At 41.5% G+C, this 19,744-nt stretch overlaps 1 pseudogene and 1 gene segment (V, D, J or C); both read left to right on the top strand.

The window, feature by feature from the left end:
* The first annotated feature begins 11,133 nt into the window (after positions 1-11,133).
* On the top strand, positions 11,134-11,799 carry LOC117978830 (immunoglobulin heavy variable 3-11-like). The segment is given in 2 exon segments: positions 11,134-11,297; positions 11,399-11,799. Coding segments are annotated over 2 exon segments (447 nt in total).
* Positions 11,800-17,211: 5,412 nt separating this feature from the next.
* Positions 17,212-19,414, top strand: LOC100986568 (disintegrin and metalloproteinase domain-containing protein 21-like; annotated as a pseudogene).
* The last annotated feature ends 330 nt before the right edge of the window (positions 19,415-19,744 follow it).

The following is a 19,744-nucleotide window of genomic DNA, read 5'->3' as shown; positions in this document are numbered from 1 at the left end:
GCTTCACTCAGTTCATGCAAAACCTGGCAGGTCACAGGCTAAAAACACAAAATGCAGAAGCTTTTAATCAACTGAAAGGGCTGTAGCCTTTTGTCAAAGAATTATTTCAAGACACAGAGATCACAGATAGATGATACATAAAATATATTCACATCCCCTTAAGGGTGGGAACTGAGGAAAGTTTAAATAAATATGTCCAAAGGGCCCTGTGTCTCAATTCTGTCTACGTCCCAATGTAAGGATTCTCCCAGGATTTTGTGGCTAGCTTGTCACACCTCATCAATAATTAACCTCTGCTGATTCCTCAAGGTGTTTATTTAATTGGATAACCAATTTGTCTATAAATTGTAGAGTTGAAATAAAAAAATTCATTTGTAATAATCTGGCACAAATTAAGCAAAATCGATAACTAGACATTTTTCATTCATTTTTATTTAAAACCAGGGGCTAACCATTGATATTTTTAAATAACATCTGTGACTCTCTCAGCAGTTTTCTCTTCTGAGGATATAACCTGGTGTGGCAGTTTTCTTAGCTTCAGTGTTACCTCTTTTTGCATTGAATTCTACCTTTATATTTGCCAGGAATCTGGGATAAAGGAGTGCTTCTAAGAACTCCCTACCTTGCCCATGTTGGGGGGCTGTTCCAGAATATGTGAGATGCTCTATTGTTTACAAAGCATCCCAGAGCCATGCACTGCTCTAAAACATGTTTATTTCCTGGTTTGACAAATTGGAATTTCTAATAAATGCAATCACTTCTGCCATCTGGGCTGATTTTACATCAGACAGAAGACTGTATTCTAAGGAAACACATTAGTAACAGCAATTTTAGTCAAAAACCTAGAGTTTTATTATTGAGGCATGATTCTTAAAATTATATTAGGCTGAGGTTCTCAGTGGCAGTGTCTAAACCTCTTGGGTGTACAGGGTCTTCCCTACTAACATGAAGCATTTATGAGCACGGTCATAGTTTCCAGCCATGCTTCTCCCTGTCTCCCTATCACCACAAACTATGACCTCACCTGGAACCTGGGTTAATTTCCAAATAAGTTATTTTTTAATCTTTATGCCTCTAGATGATTATGTGAGGCTATTTCAGTAGAAAGTTAAAAATAACATTTGAACTGACTAACCAACACAGAAAATCACTGATAAAATGCAAAGCCTGGACGTCAGAGGCTCCAGGCCGATAATGCAACAGTTCATGTATGCAGGCAGTTTCTTCACCCAGTTCTACACTGACACACCCAGCATGTCAGCTTCATGCCGCATTTGACTCCAATTATGTAGAGACATGGCAAGGACATTCTCAAGGGTCACACACAGATATGAAAATTGGTGGGAGCAGGGGATGAGACGACTCTGCAATTCTCTTCTGAAGGACCAAAACAGCCTGGACAGACCTGGGCGCGGTGGCTCATGCCTGTCGTCCCAGCACTTTGGGAGGCCGAGGGGGGCGGATCACCTGAGGTCGGGAGTTTGACACCAGCCTGACCAACATAGAGAAACGCCGTCTCTACTAAAAATACAAAAATTACCCAGGCGTGGTGGCAGCGCCTGTAGTCCCAGCTACTTGGGAGGCTGAGGCAGGAAAATGGCGCGAACCCGGGAGGCGGAGTTTGCAGTGAGTGGAGATGGCGCCACTGCACTCCAGCCTGGGCGACAGAGCGAAACTCCCTCTCAAAAAAAAAAAAAAAAGAAAAGAAAAGAAAAAAAAGAAAGAGAAAAAAAAAGAAATTACAAAAAATTAGCTGGACGTGGTGGTGGGCGACTGTGTTCCCAGCTACTTGGGAGGCTGAGGCAGGAGAATCGCTTGAACCCGGGAGGCGGTGGTAGAAGTGAGCCGAGATTGCGTCTTTGCACTGCAGCCCGGGTGACAGAGCAAGATTCCCGTCAAAAAAAAAAAAAAAAAAAAAAAAGAGACATGTGAAGGGCAATAGATCATACATAGATAGATAGATAGCTATATGAGTATATACATACACATATTGCTAGAAATCACTAATATTCAGGAAAATGCGAATTCACAAGGAGGTGTCTTTTCACCCTTCATCTCTGCTAGAAAGGCTGTTGTCTGAAAGACAAGTAAATAAATAAATAAATATCAAAAGCTGGCCAGGTTGCCTAGAAAGGAAAACTCCTATAGACCACTGGAGGAAATGTGAATTAGTACAGCCATCAAGGGAAAAAAAATGGAACTACCATATAATCCAGCAATCCAACTGCTGAGTATATATCTATTTAAATAATTAAAAGAAAAAACTAATATTGAAGAGATACATATACACCCATGTTTACTGCAGCAGTAATCACAGTAGCTAAGATATGAAATCAACGTATGCGTCCATCAACAGTTGAATGGATAAATAAAATGTGGTATATTTACACAATGGAATATTATTCAGATTTATCAATGAAATTCTGTCACTTGAAGCAACATGCATGGAACTGGACACCATTTTGTTGAGTGAAACAAGCCAGACACAGACAAATAAATACGGCATTTCTCAGTGTTCTATCGAAATTTTTAAAAAGTTGATCTTCCAGAAGTAAATAGTAGAGTAGTGGTTATGAGAGGCTGGGAATGGGGGGAGACTGAGAGATAAGAAGAGGTTTGTTAACAATGCACAATTACAAGTAGACAGGAGGGATGTGTTGTAGTGTCCTACAGTGCAGTAGGGTGACTACAGTTAACAATATATTGTACATTTTCTGTTTACAAGTAACCAGAAGAGAGAAGTTTGTATGCTACTAACAAGTTAATGTTAGTGTCTGAGCTGATTAATTTGCTCACTGTTCTGATTTTGGTCATACCTCACGGCACACATGTATTGAAATGTCACAATGTACTCCACAAGTATAAACAGTTATTATGTGCCAACTTTAAAAAATCCTTTAATTAAAAAGAATTATATTGGTGTACATTACAAATGATTCAACACAGAGACAGGAATAAATACCATTTTTCTTTGAAATAGTGAATTAACTAACAATGTAGTTACATTCATTTACACCAAACTGTGTATTTGATCATGGTAAGCATAGACAGAATTATGCATAGAATAATATGTTTTAATTTTAGACTAGTACTTATTACTATAAATGTAAATAATTTTAAAACAGCTAAGTAAAAATAATAAAGTTGAGGAAATGTGTGTGTGGTGTGTGATGTGTGAGCTTTTTCTTGTGCACCACTTTGTCCACGGTGGATGTGTGGTGTGTGTCTGTGTCTGTTTGTGTTTACTCTGCTTGGGGTTCTCTGTGATTCTAGGATCTGGACTTCAGTGTCTTTCACAAAATGGGGAAAATTCTTAGCCATTATTTTTTCAATTACTTTCCCTGTATTTATAATTTCTCCTCAGATTTAAAATATAAATATACTATAATTTTGATATTAATGTTTAATTTCTTTCTTCACTTCCTTTTCTTTGCAATTTACTTTGTGAAATTTCTAGTGACATTTTAAGCACATGGTTTCATTTAAAAGCTGAGCCAGCTCTACTGAGGGGTGTGCCCAAAGCTTGATCAATGTTTATACTGCATTGCTTTTGATTTCTTATGCATTTCCATTTGATTTCTTCTTAGTATTTTCATATTTCAGTTACCTATTTAGTCCTGCATTATGTCCACAGTTGCTTCAAGAGATTGTTGCATATGAATTAGAGTTACTTTACATATCTTGTTTAATTAGATAGTTATAATATCTGTATCATTTACAAATCTCATGCTGATCTTTTTTATTATGACTTTAATATTTCTCATTAATTTATGTAATAATTGTGGATAGTCACACATGTTGGGAGGGACAGTTGGTATTGGTTTATTATTTCTTTTTTTTTTTTTTTTTGAAACGGAGTCTCGCTCCGTCGCCCAGGCTGGAGTGCAGTGGTGCGATCTCAGCTCACTGCAAGCTCCGCATCCCAGGTTCACGCCATTCTCCTGCCGCAGCCTCCCGAGTAGCTGGGACTACAGGTGCCTGCCACCATGCCCGGGTAAGTTGTTGTATTTTTCGTAGAGACGGGGTTTCACCATGTTAGCCAAGATGGTCTCAATCTCCTGACCTCGTGATCCACCCGCCTCGGCCTCCCAGTGTGCTGGGATTACAGACGTGAGCCACTGCGCCCGGCCTATTATTTCATTTTATGCATTTTCTGCCTGTATTTGATCATACTTTACCTTTGCCAGGCCTTTATTGTGGAAGTGTCTGTGAATCTTCTCAAAGCTACATTTGACATTTACTTTTGCAGTGGACTTCATAGTTGAAGTCTGTTCTTCTGTGTCCACCAGAGACTTCAGATCCTCCAGTGATACCTTGTTTTTCTTTTCTGCTTGGCTTTGTCTCTTCACCTGTTCCCTCCTCCAGAGAATCATGTTCAGCTCCCTCAGGTGGATTAAAATGTTATTTAACTGAAAATTCTGAAATTCGTGGAAAGCAATAGAATAAAGGGAGATTATCTGACCTTCCCTGGGTTCATATTGTGAACATGAGTCTGGGTGTGACCTTTCCAATGTTTCTGAACTTCCTCCAAATGAGATGTTGGTCTGTGTGTTCTTGCTCTTTTCCCTGCTGTGGAGTCCTCTTGTTTTCCCCAGTTGTTCCCTCCCACAGCTCCAGTGTTCTCTTTTGGTGTTATCACCTTCCAGATTTGCTGACTTGAACTGCAGATTAAGGCTGTGATTAAATAAGAAAGAGAGGGGAGGTAGTTCTCAATGGAACTTAGAAGAAGACCTCTTTTCCCATCTCAGTTCCTAAGAGGTTGCCCTGGTGCCTCTATGATACTGGTTTTAGTGGCTTTCCCTGCAGAGTAATTTCTTAATTCTCCAATGGGGATACAGAAGGTGGATCTGAATGCTTTTCAGAAGTGTGGGCACTTTTTCTCTCCTAGACAGACACATTGGGACTGAAAGATTTTTGTGACTGTCCCCATTCTGGGGAAAAGGCATTCAACAGGATAGGAAAGCTCTTCAGTATGTGGTCTCTTGGAAATTCACACTACAACACATTTACCACACTTGACTTCAAAGCAATCCAATATGTAAGTGTGTTTTTATCTTATAACAGCCTACATTTTATGACATATGCTGCCTCAGTTCAACTTATACCCCAGCTTTGTTATTCTCAACAAAAACTTGCCTGTCCCTAGATTTCACATTTGATGTTTACCTTAAAACTTCAAGTATCTAAAGTTTTATAAGAATAAATTGGCCGGTTGCAGTGGTTCACACCTGTAATCCCAAAGCTTTGGGAGGCCGAGGTGAGTGGATCACCTGAGGTCATGAGTTTGAGACCAGCCTGGCCAACATGGTAAAACCTTTCTCTACTAAAAATACAAAAATATTAGCCAAGCATGGTGGCGGGAACCTGTAATCCCAGCTACTAAGGAGGCTGAGACTGGAGAATCACTTGAACCCAGGAGGCAGAGTTTGCAAGTCATGCCATTGCACTCCAGCCTGGGTGACAGAGTGAGACTCAGTCTCAAAAAAAATTGCAAAATTCCAGCTTCTTTATGTGTTATTGTTGATATTGTTGCTGAAAAAAATAAGTAAAATATATTACTCATCTATGTCCATTTCCAAGCTGTGCAGAAGATTTTTTAGTAAGACCCAGAGTAATAAAAGAAAGCAAATATTGTTAAGCTGTTCAACAGAAAAACAAATTACGTTAAATGTGTTCAGTGGAATACTATCCATCATTTATAATAAATTAATGCCTGATACACAGAACAACAAGGTAAAAAATCTAAGTATTTATGTTGAGTAAAATAAGCCAAATAAAAATATATACTCTGTTATTTCATTTTTATAAATTTTGATAAAAATGCATCTAAAGTAATATAATGAAGATCAGTACTTGCCTGGGGAAATGGTAGAAGAAGGGAAGGGGAGAGGAGGAGGAATATAGCAGAACAGGAGGAAATGTTGAGAAGAATTCACTAGTCCACTTTCTTGATAATGATGAGAGTTACATTATGTTTATTAATTGTACATTTTAAATGTGTGAAGTATATTACCTTTCAATTAAGCCTCATAAAATGTATTACAAGCAAACAAACAGAAACTTAGACAAGAAAGGAGTAAAACTTTGACAAGAAAGATAGAAAAAATAAGTTAAATGTCAGAAGTACCTGAAAATTAATGTGTCTGGACCCTAGTTCTCTCCATATTTTCAGGCGAGTGCTGGAGTGCAGCAAAACCACATGTGCTCTTATTACAGAAAGCGGGTTCTAATAAAAACACTAGACACATCCAGCTTTGTCCTGGAGTTGGTTTAGGGAGCAATCAGGACCTGTGATGAGGAACACAGGGCGAGTTACTGGGGTTCACTCATCCCAGACATGAGCTCCTAGATGTACGCAGAGCCCCCTTCACGTGTGGGTTTACTTCTGCATCCATAAATGAGAAAATATTGACTCCTACAGAACATAGCTTACACGAATATTTAAAAATGAAATAGGGTGATCCTGGCAAAGTGTTTATCACAGCATAATTTCATAAGACAGCATATTTTCCAAATACCATCATTCTCAGCGAACTTCTTCAGGGCACCATTGCCTTATCTGGGTACAGCCTACTCCTCAAGGGTCCCACCCTAGATCTTGTTATATAGTAGGAGACATGCAAATAGGGCCCTCCAGGGCAGGTGTAGGTGCTGCTAAGGGTTTTCAATTCTGTACTAACATTTGATGTCTCTAAATGCAAACCTTTTCGTTTCGGTTTTTTTGTTTGTTTGTTTGTTTGTTTGTTTACAGTAGGACACATCCTCACCTCCACAGAACCCACAGTGTCACTTTGGGGGCAGAAATAATTATTTCATGGTCAACAGGATGAAAGTCCTGAGGATGCTCGGGGGAACCTGGAGAGTGTTTTCCAGTTAGACTCAGGGCAGAGACCTCCATGGGAATCTCTGATTAGAACAGGCTTTGAGTTCTGATAGGAGCTGAGAGAGAGGCTCACCCAGGGTCAGGGTCCTTAAAACCACATGGTTTTCACAGCTATCCCTCCTCGTCTTGTAAAACTGGGCACATCTGACTCAGACTGATTCAGTTGACCCTCTTTCTGCTAATCCATTTTCCTTCCCTGTAGACTTGATTCTCACAATTCCCTTTCTTCTTCTCTGCCCTGAAAACTGAGTATGTGTTATCTGTAGTCAAAATCCCAGGGCTCAGGTCTGCAGGACCTGGGTAGTCTGAGGGGACTTTCTCACTCACCCTTGCCTGGACTCTCCTGCTGTCTTCTGTCAACGGAGATGTTTGGAAAATGAAACGGACCTTAATCACGAAGGGAATAATCCTAGTTTTCTCCAATGGAATATTGATGTAGAGCTGATCTTATGCTTTTCACACTGTCACAGAGTTTGGACTGTCACCTGTGACTTTGAGGAGAGCTGATGATGGACACTCCATCGTGCTGTGAGCTCTGGATAGTACTAATTGTAGGCAGCCTAAGATCAATACTGCTGGCCTTCAGGAAAGACAGGCTGGAATTCCTGGGAAGACCTGCATCTGCCGTACAGCTTGGAGTCCCATCGTCTTCTGTTATGCTCTGATTGAATCAGCCCCACCTCGATTATTTAGAACAATCTTCGTGACTTAGGAAAAAATAATGGCAGTCTCTACTAACGCCTGTATTATGCCATGGGAGCAACACCTAGGTTAGTGTGTGATTTAGTAGATGAGACAGTGGTCTAGTCAAGGTGACAAATAAAATTGATTGTTGCCATTATGATATTTTATTTTATATTTGGCAATATAATGATGCTCATATTATAAATATTTCACTACATTATTTGTGTCAGAGGCTTTGGAACCAGAACAACTTCATCTTGAATAAAGGCTAAGAAAAATAAGACTGAGACCTGCTGGACTACATTACCAGTAAGCTAAGGCGTTCTTAGTCACAGGATGAGAAAGGAGGTCTGCACAACATCCAGGTCATAAAGACCTTGCTGATGAAGGTTACAGTAAAGATGCGGCCAAAGCCCGCCAAAACCAAGACAGTGACAAAAGTGACCTCTGTTTGTCCTCACTGCTAATTTTATGCTAATTATAATAATATGCTAAAAGACACTCCCCCCAGCGCCATGACAGTTTACAAATGCCATGGCAACATCAGGAAGTTTCCCTAGTTGGTCTAAAAAAGGGGAGAAATACTCAGCTTTGGTAACTTCTGGGGGATTCATGAATAATCCATCCCTTGTTTAACATATAATCAAGAAATAACCATGAAAATGGACAACCAGCAGCCCATATTGCTGCTGTGCCTGTGGAGTAGCCATTCTTTATTCTTTTACTTTCCTAATAAACTTGCTTTCATTTTACTCTGTGGATTCATCCCAAATTGGGACCCCTTTCCAGTAACATTTGTGTTATTATTCGTTTTCTAAGCAGAAAACTCCAAGACGGTATGAAGTTTCCCTGAATTTTTATAAGAAGTACATCCACCCCTTTGAGAGAAAGTGCACAGAGAGTAGAATGAGGCTGGGAAGCTGATCGTATATGATGGAAGCATGTCCCTAAGTGAAAGAGAGAGGGAGGGTGGATTGGGTGGAAGGTTCCTATATTTCTGTGCTGTGCAAGGAATCTGCAAAATATAATTGAGTCTTGTGCAAGTCAGTGCTACCTCTCAGAGGAAACCCATGACTCCCAGAAATGGCTCTGCTTATGAATCATTACAAATGTAATTGCCAATGCAGAAGGTGGTGTCTGGTGAGAGGTATTGGGTATGTGAAGTCATGAATGACTTTATGCAACACACTTGGTGACAATTGAGTTTGTGCTAACTTACTTCAAGTGAAATCTAGTTCTTTAAAATACTCTAGGACTTTCCTCATCTCTTCTCTTGTACCTGCTCTAATTATGTAATGTGTCTGCTGCCCCTTTGCCTTCTTCCATGATTGTAAGCTTTCTGAGGTCCTCAACAAGAGCAGATGCTGGCATCATGCTTCCTGCACAGCATGACCATTTGGAGTTTGATGGCCTGAAGGTGAGAAGAGACAAACCGTGTTATTAGAAGACATGTATCAAAACCAAACAAGGTGGCGAGGACAGCTTGAAAACAAATTCCAAGGCTGCTGACATGCCCAGATAACTGTGGCTGTAGTTATGCCTGCTAAGATTTGGGTGCATGGGGCTTGGCTTTTGTAGCTCCCATGGACTTATTTTCTGAAACAAAGAAACCTCTGGATTAGGGGCACCCTATTTATTCCAGTCACCTGGCATGATTTGCAGGATAGTTGCTCAGAACTAAAATATTGATGCAGATGTCTATATTCCCCCTCCCTTTGTTTCTTCTGAGCTGCAGCCAGAGATCATTGGTTGGTTCACAGGAATAAGCAGAGTTAGTCTAAAATGGAGGCAAATACTTAAAACAATTGAAGAGATTCGAATTTAAAGACAAGTGTATGATATGTTTTGAAACATAATTTTTCTCTCTCCAGTTCTGATTTTTGTCAGAATGTAATCATTATACGTCTGAATTGTTTGCAAAGTAAACTTTGGTCTCATGGTTGGCCTGATCATTAGCATAAAGTTCAGAAAGAATAATTAATAATAATTCTGTAGGAAAAGCCTGCAAGCACTAGGAGCTTCACAGTCTAACAGTATGAGCACATGCATCCTCCAGCAACTTACTCAATATTTCCAAGTCAGCCTGCTCCTATCTTGAATACCATCCAGTAATATCTGCCTCAGGTACACTAATATATGGTTCTCTCTGCAGGCTCCTCTCTCCTCAGATTTCAGTGGTTTTTTTCCTCTATGATATCAACTCAGATATGTTGAATGTTTTTTCTTTATTTGCAGTTTTGTACATTTGTTGTTAGTGGGGTCAGGATAATATCTTTTTTTTTTTTTTGAGACGGAGTCTCACTCTGTCACCCAGGCTGGAGTGCAGTGGCGCAATCTCGGCTCACTGCAAGCCCCGCCTCCTGGGTTCACGCCATTCTCCCGCCTCAGTCTCCTGAGTAGCTGGGACTACAGGCGACTGCCACCACGTCCGGCGAATTTTTTGTATTTTTAGTGGAGATGGGGTTTCACCATTCACAGGATGGTCTCGATCTCGAGGTCAGGATAGTATCACAGTTTACTCATTTTTTGCATTCCCTTGCCGAGTAGCTGCTTTTCTCTATAAAATCCATTAACTGAGATAACAAATCACCATTTGTTACTGGTGAACAATTAGTTTGGCATATATTTATGTACTGGAATATAATGCAGCTTGAAATCAAGGCATGCCTCACTCATAAAAAAGCGTGGCTAAATTCTCAAGTTATTGTGCAGAGTGAAAGAAGCTAAGGAATTAAGAGTAAATTTTATATAATTCATATGTAGAAACTTTAGAAGATGCCACTATTAAAAATTAACATGAATAACATTTAAATTTTTCTGAGAATATGGTTTTGTGAATAATGAGGATGTGAGTTAAATTTGAGAGGAATAAGAAAAGATTTAGGGATTAATTATTCAAGACGATTGAAATGCTGAGTGAATTGTTGTAAACATAGGTCTACATTTTTCAAATCACTCACTATAAATTTGAATTAATTATTTATTATACTTGAATAAATCAATAACAAATAAATGAATATTTTTGTTAAAATGGAGCAATAAAAAGACTGATATTGGCAGAAGAAATATGACTGACTTCTGAAAATACACACACATGAACCGTGGTTCTCTCTGCATATTTGGGTAAATTACAGAAAGTTGTCATAACAGATGGGGAATCCTGCAGACTTCACTAGGCATGGGCCACACTGCCCTGGAGTTGTCTCAGGGGAGCTGCCTCCTCCAGTGTTTAGAGCACAGGCCCAGATAATAAGACTAAATTTGTTTAGATGTGTAAACTTAGATGCACTGCACAACTGCTGTATTCTCTATGTAAATTATATTCTGTAAAATATAACATTGAAAGCTGCATTAAATATATTGTGTAAATATGTAAAAATAAAATCAGATTATGAGAGCTAAATGTTAATCAAGGCACAATCACATAATATAAAATTATATTTTCCTGAATGATGTAATTACTACCAATCTCCCCCAGGACACTTCATCTGCACGGAGCCCGGCCCTCTCTTCAGATGTCCCACTCCAGAGCTTGCTATATAATGGGGTACATGGAAATAGGGGCCTCCCTCTGCTGATGAAAACCAGCCTAGCCCTGACCCTGCAGCTCTGGGAGAGGAGCCCCAGCACTGGGATTCCGAGGCTTTCCATTCGGTGATCAGCGCTGAACACAGAGGACTCACCATGGAGTTTGAGCTCAGCTGGGTTTTCCTTGTTGCTATTTTACAAGGTGATTCATGGAGAACTAAAGAGATTGAGTGTGAGTGAACATGAGTGAGAGAAACACTGGATATGTGTGGGAGTTTCTGACCAGTGTCTCTGTGTTTGCAGGTGTCCACTGTGAGGTGCAGCTGGTAGAGTCTGGGAGAGGCTTGGCCCAGCCTGGGGGGTACCTAAAACTCTCCGGTGCAGCCTCTGGATTCACCATCGGTAGCTGGTACATGAGCTGGATCCACCAGGCTCCAGGGAAGGGTCTGGAGTGGGTCTCATACATTAGTAGTAGTGGTTGTAGCACAAACTACGCAGACTCTGTGAAGGGCAGATTCACCATCTCCAGAGACAACTCAAAGAACACGCTCTACCTGCAAATGAACAGCCTGAGAGTGGAGGACACGGCCGTGTATTACTGTGCAAGAGACACAGTGAGGGGAGGTCATTGTGCGCCCAGACACAAATCTCCCTGCAGGAACACAGGGTGGAATCAGCTGCAGGGGGCACTCAGGAGCCACTGATCAGAGTCAGCCCCGGAGGCAGGTGCAGATGGAGGCTGATTTCCTGTCAGGATGTGGGACTTTCTCTACTTCTTAGTTTCGCCAGGGAACCTCTCTAAGTTTAGAATTCTTTGCCTAACAATGTCTTCGCTAAGTATTTGAAAGAGATTATTTTAATATGAAGAGCTATTCTCACATGCACAAAATGCAGATTGATGCTTACAGGGATGAAAAGTCCATCAATGATAGACTGGATTAAGAAAATGTGGCACATATACACCATGGAATACTATGCAGTCATAAAAATTGATGAGCTCGTGTCCTTTGTAGGGACATGGATGAAGCTGGAAACCATCATTCTCAGCAAACTATCACAAGGACAAAAAACCAAACACCACATGTTCTCACTCACAGGTGGGAATTGAACAATGAGAACACATGGACACAGGAAGGGGAACATCACACACCAGGGCCTGTTGTGGGGTGTGGGGAGAGGGGAGGGATGGCGTTAGGAGATATGCCTAATGTAAATGATGAGTTAATGGGTGCAGCACACCAACATGGCACATGTATACATATGTAACAAACCTGCACGTTATGCACATGTACACTAGAACTTAAAGTATAATAAAATATATATATATATATATATATAAAGTCCTCAAACATGGTCACCACGATCAGAGCCCTGAGTAAGCTCAGGGTTTCCTGATGAGTCTTCTCCAATCAGACCCAGGACAGGGACCTCAGTGAGCCTCCGTGACTGGAACAGTCTTTACGGATCCTGATCACAGATGATAGAGGCTGGGCCAGGGTCAGTGTCATGTAGAACCTCACAGGTTTCACGTCTGATCCTTCTTCTGACACTAAATATGCAAATCAGCATCAACACTGATCTGGTGCTTCTTTTGTTCCTAATCCATTTACTTCCTTTTTCAGTCGTTGTTCTCATTTTTCCGTTTGCTTTTCCTGCTTTCTGGAAAAGGAAGATGTTTCCCTGTGGTCAAAATTCCAGGCCTCAAGCCCTTTCCTGGTGCTCAGGTGGGTCTCAGGCTGTGGCTGCTGCAGTAACGCGGGAGAGGCTGGTGGGACTTTCTTCACTCCTCGTCACTCAGGACCCTCCACTGTGTTGCATGGAGACTTATCTGGAAATGCAAGTTGCCAGTGGGAACTGAAGGGGCCAAGCTTGTTTGGTTAATTTGGGATGTGGATGTGGAGCTAATCCTGTTCTCAGAAACCTTCACAGAGTAACTTTCTTCACTAGCGGTGTGAGGGAGAGGGTGTGAAAGTTGTCAGAATCAAAATAGAACAACTTGAGTTATAAACTTTACAGGTGAAGCTGGAGAGAAGGTCATGAATAGAGGGTTCTCATGCACACATCCTTGATAACAAGAACTACCATAAAAATACACTGCACAGCCGGGTGTGGTGGCTCACACCTGTAATCCCAGCACTTTGGGAGGCCAAAGTGGGCAGATCACCTGAGGTCAGGAGTTGGAGACCAGTCTGGCCAAGATGGTGAAACCCCGTCTCTACTAAAAAATGCAAAAAACAAAAAATAGCCTGGCATGGTGTTCTATGCCTGTAGTCCCAGCTACTTGGGAGGCTGAGGCAGGAGAGTCACTTGGACCCCGGAGGCAGAGGTTGCAGTGAGCCAAGATTGTGCCACTGCACTCCAGCCTGAGTGACAGAGTGACACTCTCACACACATGCACACACACACACACACACACAAATTATCTGCACAACTACAACCTTGAACAAAGGCTAAGGCTACCACAACAATAAGAGAGTTAATACTGTGGGGATATCTGCCCTGCCACTCTCTATCCAACCTTAAACTTATTCTACCCTTGTTATTGATTCTTCTACCCCCGGATAGTTGTCTCAAAACAGCTCATGTAAGCCTCCTCATTTATCCTTTAAAACACTTGTCTTCCTCTATCTACCTAAATGTGCCCATGCATATTCCCATTACAATGCTCATTTTCAAATAAATATTATTTGATTTTGGAGAATCTCTTTCTCTCTGATATTCAGGTGTGACAAGGTGCAGAGGGACATGCCACTTTCCTGTGAGATGTAGGGGATGACAATCTTGGGGGATGGCTGGAAACCTCCAATATCCTCAGGGATGGCCATCAGTAAGTGCAGGCTGGAAGTCTCAGAAACAGCTGAAGCTACTTAATCACCCTGGAGTTTTACCTTCTCCAGATCTGCTCTGTTGGATTCAGGGCTAAGCTGGTTATCCATGATAATCTACCTAACATAGAGTCAACTGGTTACAGTTTTAATAATGTCTATTAAAAAATTCACACCACCACCTGGATTAGTGTTTTGTCAAATCAATACAAATTATTTTCCAGCCAAGTACACCATATGACAGATCATTAGCCATGGAGAAAAACATTTAACCTGAGTTCTAGGTTCTTATACTGTTAAAGGTGTAAAACCAATTATTTTAAAATCAGGCTATTTTTATTTTTGCTATTGAGTTATAGAAGTTTTATTTATATATTGGATATAAACACTTTTTCAGATACATGGTATATTATCCAATTCTGTAAGTTGGAATTATTTCGTTGCTTTGAAGAATCTTTTGTAAAATCTGGTCCCACTTGTTCAATTCTGCTTTTTTTGTACGTGCTTTGAATGTAAAATCCAGAACAGGATTGCTAATTTTTTCAGGGGTGGGAGTTTTACAATTACACATATTACATTTAAATATTTAATGCATTTAGAGTTAATTTTTGTGTTTATTCTATCCTAAAATTCTTAATTCTTTGCATGTGAAAATTCAGTTTTCATAACATGCTCTTTGGAAGACACTATAATTTAGACATTGTATATCACTGGTTCTCATGCTGAAAATCAGCTGGCCATCAATATGTGGGTTTATATCTAAGCTCTCTGTATGCATTTATGCCAATACCATTCTGATTTATTACTCTACATTTATAATAAATTTTGAGGCCTGGAAGTGTAATACCTCAAGCTTTATTCTTGCCTTGTTTCAGATATTAGACCAAAATATTCTAACCTTTTACTATTGAGTATAACAATAGCTGTGACTTTTCTTAATGGCTTTTATTATGTACAAGTTGTTTTGCTGTCTTCCTACATTGTTCAGAGTTTTTATAATGAAACCCTGAATTTTTTCAAATGTTTTTTCTATGTCTGTTGAAATGCTATTGAGATATTTTTTCTTTAGTTTTTTAATGTGGTGTACCAAATTGATTGATTTGAGGAGACTGAATCATCTGTGCAACTCAGAATAAATTTGAGTTGATCATGGTGTATGGTTTTTAAAAAAACTTTAGAACTTAGTTTACTAAATTTGGAGTGGTTAATTTTTGTCTACCAATGATATTGATCTATAATTTTATTTTATTGTGGTGCCTTTGTCTATCAATGGTAATATTACTGGTAATAGTGTAATGGTAGCCTCAGAAATAGTTTGGAAGGTTGACTTTTCACAAATTTTTGAAAGAGAGACTGGTTAGCATTACTTCTTTAAATGTTAATGCTCATTTTATGATGTAACATATAACCTATCATGGAGAATGTTCAATGTGTGCTCGAGAAGAACGTGTATTACATGGCTCTTGGTTCGAAGGTTCTATAACTGTCTTTCAGGTGAATTTGTCCACTAGTGTTGTTCAAATTCAGAGGCTTAAGAATTTTCTTTCTGGATTTGCTAAACATTATTGTAAGTGAGGTATTAAAGTCTTCTCTTATGTTTATATTGTTTTCTATTTCTCTCTTTATATCTCTTAAAGTTTGCTTAATGCAGTTGTATTTGAATTTGTACACATGTGTGAAAAATAATAATTGCTAAATGAGTTTCATGGTACAGACACATTATAAGTAATCATATTTTCCCAAATGCTACTGTTGCCAATGAACTCCTCCAGGTGTCTCACATCTGCTCTGGGCTCTGCCCTCTCCTCAGGCATCCCACATCACAGCTTGCTACAGAGGAGAAGGCAGGAAAACAGGGCCCTCTCTCTCCGAGTGAAAACAAGCACAGACCTGACCCTGCAGCTCTGAGAGAAGACCCACAGCCCTGGGATTCCCAGGGGTTTCCATCTGGTAATCAGGACTGAACACAGAAGACTCAGTATGGGAGAAATACACGAAATATTTGTTCTCAGACATGAGACACCCACAGAGGGCCCCCTGTGTCCTTCCCTGAGAACTGATCAGCTCTTGCATCTGAAGAAATGACCAAAGACCAGGACAGAACCATACAGAAGCATCGGAGGGACAGCACCTGGGGCTCTCATGGGGTCAGGAATAGCATCTGTTCCCAATAGATGGACTAAGTAAAAAGTATCATAATTCACAAGGGTTTAACATAGCACAGAAGAAAAAGTTACCCTATACCCACTGTTGATCTTGTGAAGCCAGGAACTCTGAGACAGATCTCAATTAATTTAGAAACTTTTCTTTGCCAGGGTTGAGGACACACCTGTGACACAGCCTCAGGAATTCCTGATGACATGTGCCCCAGGTGGTTGGGCACAGCTGGATTTGCACATTTCAGGGAGACATGAGACATCCATCAATATAAGTAAGAAGGACATTAGTTCCATCCAGAAAGGCTGAGACAACTCAAAACAAGTCCTCCCCACTCAGGGCTTCCAGGTCACAGGTAGGTGAGAGACAGATGGTTGCATTCTTTTCAGTTTCTGATAAGTGTTTGCAAAGGAGGCTATGAGAATATGCATCTATCTCTGTGACCAGAGGGACAACTTTTAATAGACTGGGAGGCAGATTTGCCCTGAGTGGTTCCCAGCTTGACGGGGCCCAAGATATTTTCCTTTCACAATATGGTAACTTCAAACAAAACTTCAAAGCCACAACAAAATGAAACAACAACAAAAACATTAAGACATGGGTACTTATTAAGAGTAGAAAAATATTCAATCCCCAAGGAAAATATTGGCAGTATCTACCTCCACATGACGAAAGAGTAAGCAATGTGAGCCACAGAAAGGAGCACTATTAACCCACAGAGTGACCGAGAATAACATGGGTGATGCGAGGGCATTGAACACACATCATTGTATTTTGTAGATTCAGAAAGCAACAGAAAAGATTGATAGTGGTAAAAGAGACAGAGCCCTGCTTCCCTCTCCCTTTTCCCTTCCCGATGAGCCCTTACAGCCGTGACCCTCAGCCTCATCCTGCAGTGCAGCAGCTACCATCCTGTCCAGGCCAACCCCCTGCCCCGCCCTGGGACTGTTACCTTATTTTCTCCCGGAGTCCAGGTGCCCCGGCGTGTGGTGTGGGAGCCTGGGGAGGCCGTTTGTTCTCTGTCAGGGTCTCCCTGGGAGGGACGCAGCCACCGCAGCTGGTTGGGGCCTGGCTTTGCCGAGGACAGTCCTTTCCTTTCCCATTGTCTTTGGATGACTATCCCTGAGCTGGGACATGAGGCAGGCAGAGGTGCGGGTCACCCTTAGAGCCCCCCTCTTGCTGCTGGGGCTCTGGGTGCTCCTGGCTCCAGTCCAGTGTTCTCAAGGCCATCCCTCGTGGCACTACGCATCCTCCGAGGTGGTGATTCCCAGGAAGGAGACGCACCATGGCAAAGACCTTCAGTTCCTGGGCTGGCTGTCCTACAGCCTGCATTTTGGGGGTCAAAGACACATCATTCACATGCGGAGGAAACACCTTCTTTGGCCCAGACATCTGCTGGTGACAACTCAGGATGACCAAGGAGCCTTGCAGATGGATGACCCCTACATCCCTCCAGACTGCTACTATCTCAGCTACCTGGAGGAGGTTCCTCTCTCCATGGTCACCGTCGACATGTGCTGTGGGGGCCTCAGAGGCATCATGAAGCTGGACGACCTTGCCTATGAAATCAAACCCCTCCAGGATTCCCGCAGGCTTGAACATGTTGTTTCTCAGATAGTGGCCTAGCCCAACGCAACGGGGCCCACATTTAGAGATGGTGACAATGAGGAGACAGACCCCCTGTTCCCTGAAGCAAATGACAGCATGAATCCCAGGATATCTAATTCGTTGTATAGTTCTCATAGAGGCAATATAAAAGGCCACGTTCAATGTTCCAATTCATATTGTCGTGTAGATGACAATATTACAACTTGTTCCAAGGAGGTGGTCCAGATGTTCAGTCTCATTGACAGCATTGTTCAAAATATTGATCTGCGGTACTATGTTTATCTTTTGACCATATATAATAATTGTGACCCAGCCCCTGTGAATGACTATCGAGTTCAGAGTGCAATGTTTACCTATTTTAGAACAACCTTTTTTGATACTTTTCATGTTCATTCACCCACACTACTTATTAAAGAGGCGCCACATGAATGTAACTATGAACCACAAAGGTATAGCTTCTGTACACATTTAGGCCTATTACACATTGGTACTCTAGGCAGACATTATTTATTAGTAGCCGTCATAACAACCCAGACACTGATGAGAAGTACTGGTGAGAAGTACTGGTGATGATAACTACTGCACATGTCAGAAAAGGGCCTTCTGCATTATGCAGCAATATCCTGGGATGACAGATGCATTCAGTAACTGTTCTTATGGACATGCACAAAATTGTTTTGTACATTCAGCCCGGTGTGTTTTTGAAACACTTGCTCCTGTGTATAATGAAACCATGACAATGGTTCGCTGTGGAAACCTCATAGCGGATGGGAGGGAGGAATGTGACTGTGGCTCCTTCAAGTAGTGTTATGCCAGTTATTGCTGCCGAAGTGACTGTTGCTTAACACCGGGGAGCATCTGTCATATAGGAGAGTGCTGTACAAACTGCAGCTACTCCCCACCAGGGACTCTCTGCAGACCTATCCAAAATATATGTGACCTTCCAGAGTACTGTCACGGGACCACCGTGACATGCCCCGCAAACTTTTATATGCAAGATGGAACCCCGTGCACTGAAGAAGGCTACTGCTATCATGGGAACTGCACTGACCGCAATGTGCGCTGCAAGGTGATCTTTGGTGTCAGTGCTGAGGAGGCTCCTGAGGTCTGCTATGACATAAATCTTGAAAGTTACCGATTTGGACATTGTACTCGACAACAAACAGCTCTCAACAACCAGGCTTGTGCAGGAATAGATAAGTTTTGTGGAAGACTGCAGTGTACCAATGTGACCCATCTTCCCCGGCTGCAGGAACATGTTTCATTCCATCACTCAGTGAGAGGAGGATTTCAGTGTTTTGGACTGGATGAACACCGTGCAACAGACACAACTGATGTTGGGTGTGTGATAGATGGCACTCCTTGTGTTCATGGAAACTTCTGTAATAACACCAGGTGCAATGTGACTATCACTTCACTGGGCTACGACTGTCGCCCTGAGAAGTGCAGTCATAGAGGGGTGTGCAACAACAGAAGGAACTGCCATTGCCATATAGGCTGGGATCCTCCACTGTGCCTAAGAAGAGGTGCTGGTGGGAGTGTCGACAGTGGGCCACCTCCAAAAAGAACACGTTCGGTCAAACAAAGCCAACAATCAGTGATGTATCTGAGAGTGGTCTTTGGTCGTATTTACACCTTCATAATTGCACTGCTCTTTGGAATGGCCACAAATGTGTGAACTATCAGGACCACCACTGTTAAGGAATGGACAGTTGCTAACCCTGAATAAGACTAATTCAGCCTCCTGATCCCTGTAAAGATACAGAGACTATAACAGCAAAATCTATGGAACAGGATCAAGGGAAGGGATGGCAAAGCTCAAGTCCACATTTCTTGAAGTCCACAGGAGGCACAGGGTCCTGTCTCACATCATGGGGGAAACGGGAGGCATTGGCTTCTGTCCAGGTTCTTGTAGGTCACTGATGCTCGCTCTGAAATAAATCTTCAAAAACACATGTTGGTGCCTTCCACATTTTCTTAGACTCAGCTGGGATCCCAAACTTGGCCAGAACCTCTGGCCTGGAGAGACCTGAGTGAGCGTCTGGCTCTTGACCTGAGG

Source organism: Pan paniscus, chromosome 18, assembly GCF_029289425.2.
Source record: "Pan paniscus chromosome 18, NHGRI_mPanPan1-v2.0_pri, whole genome shotgun sequence".
NCBI classification, from domain to species: Eukaryota; Metazoa; Chordata; class Mammalia; order Primates; family Hominidae; genus Pan; species Pan paniscus.
This window is presented reverse-complemented; position numbering and strand designations above follow the sequence as displayed.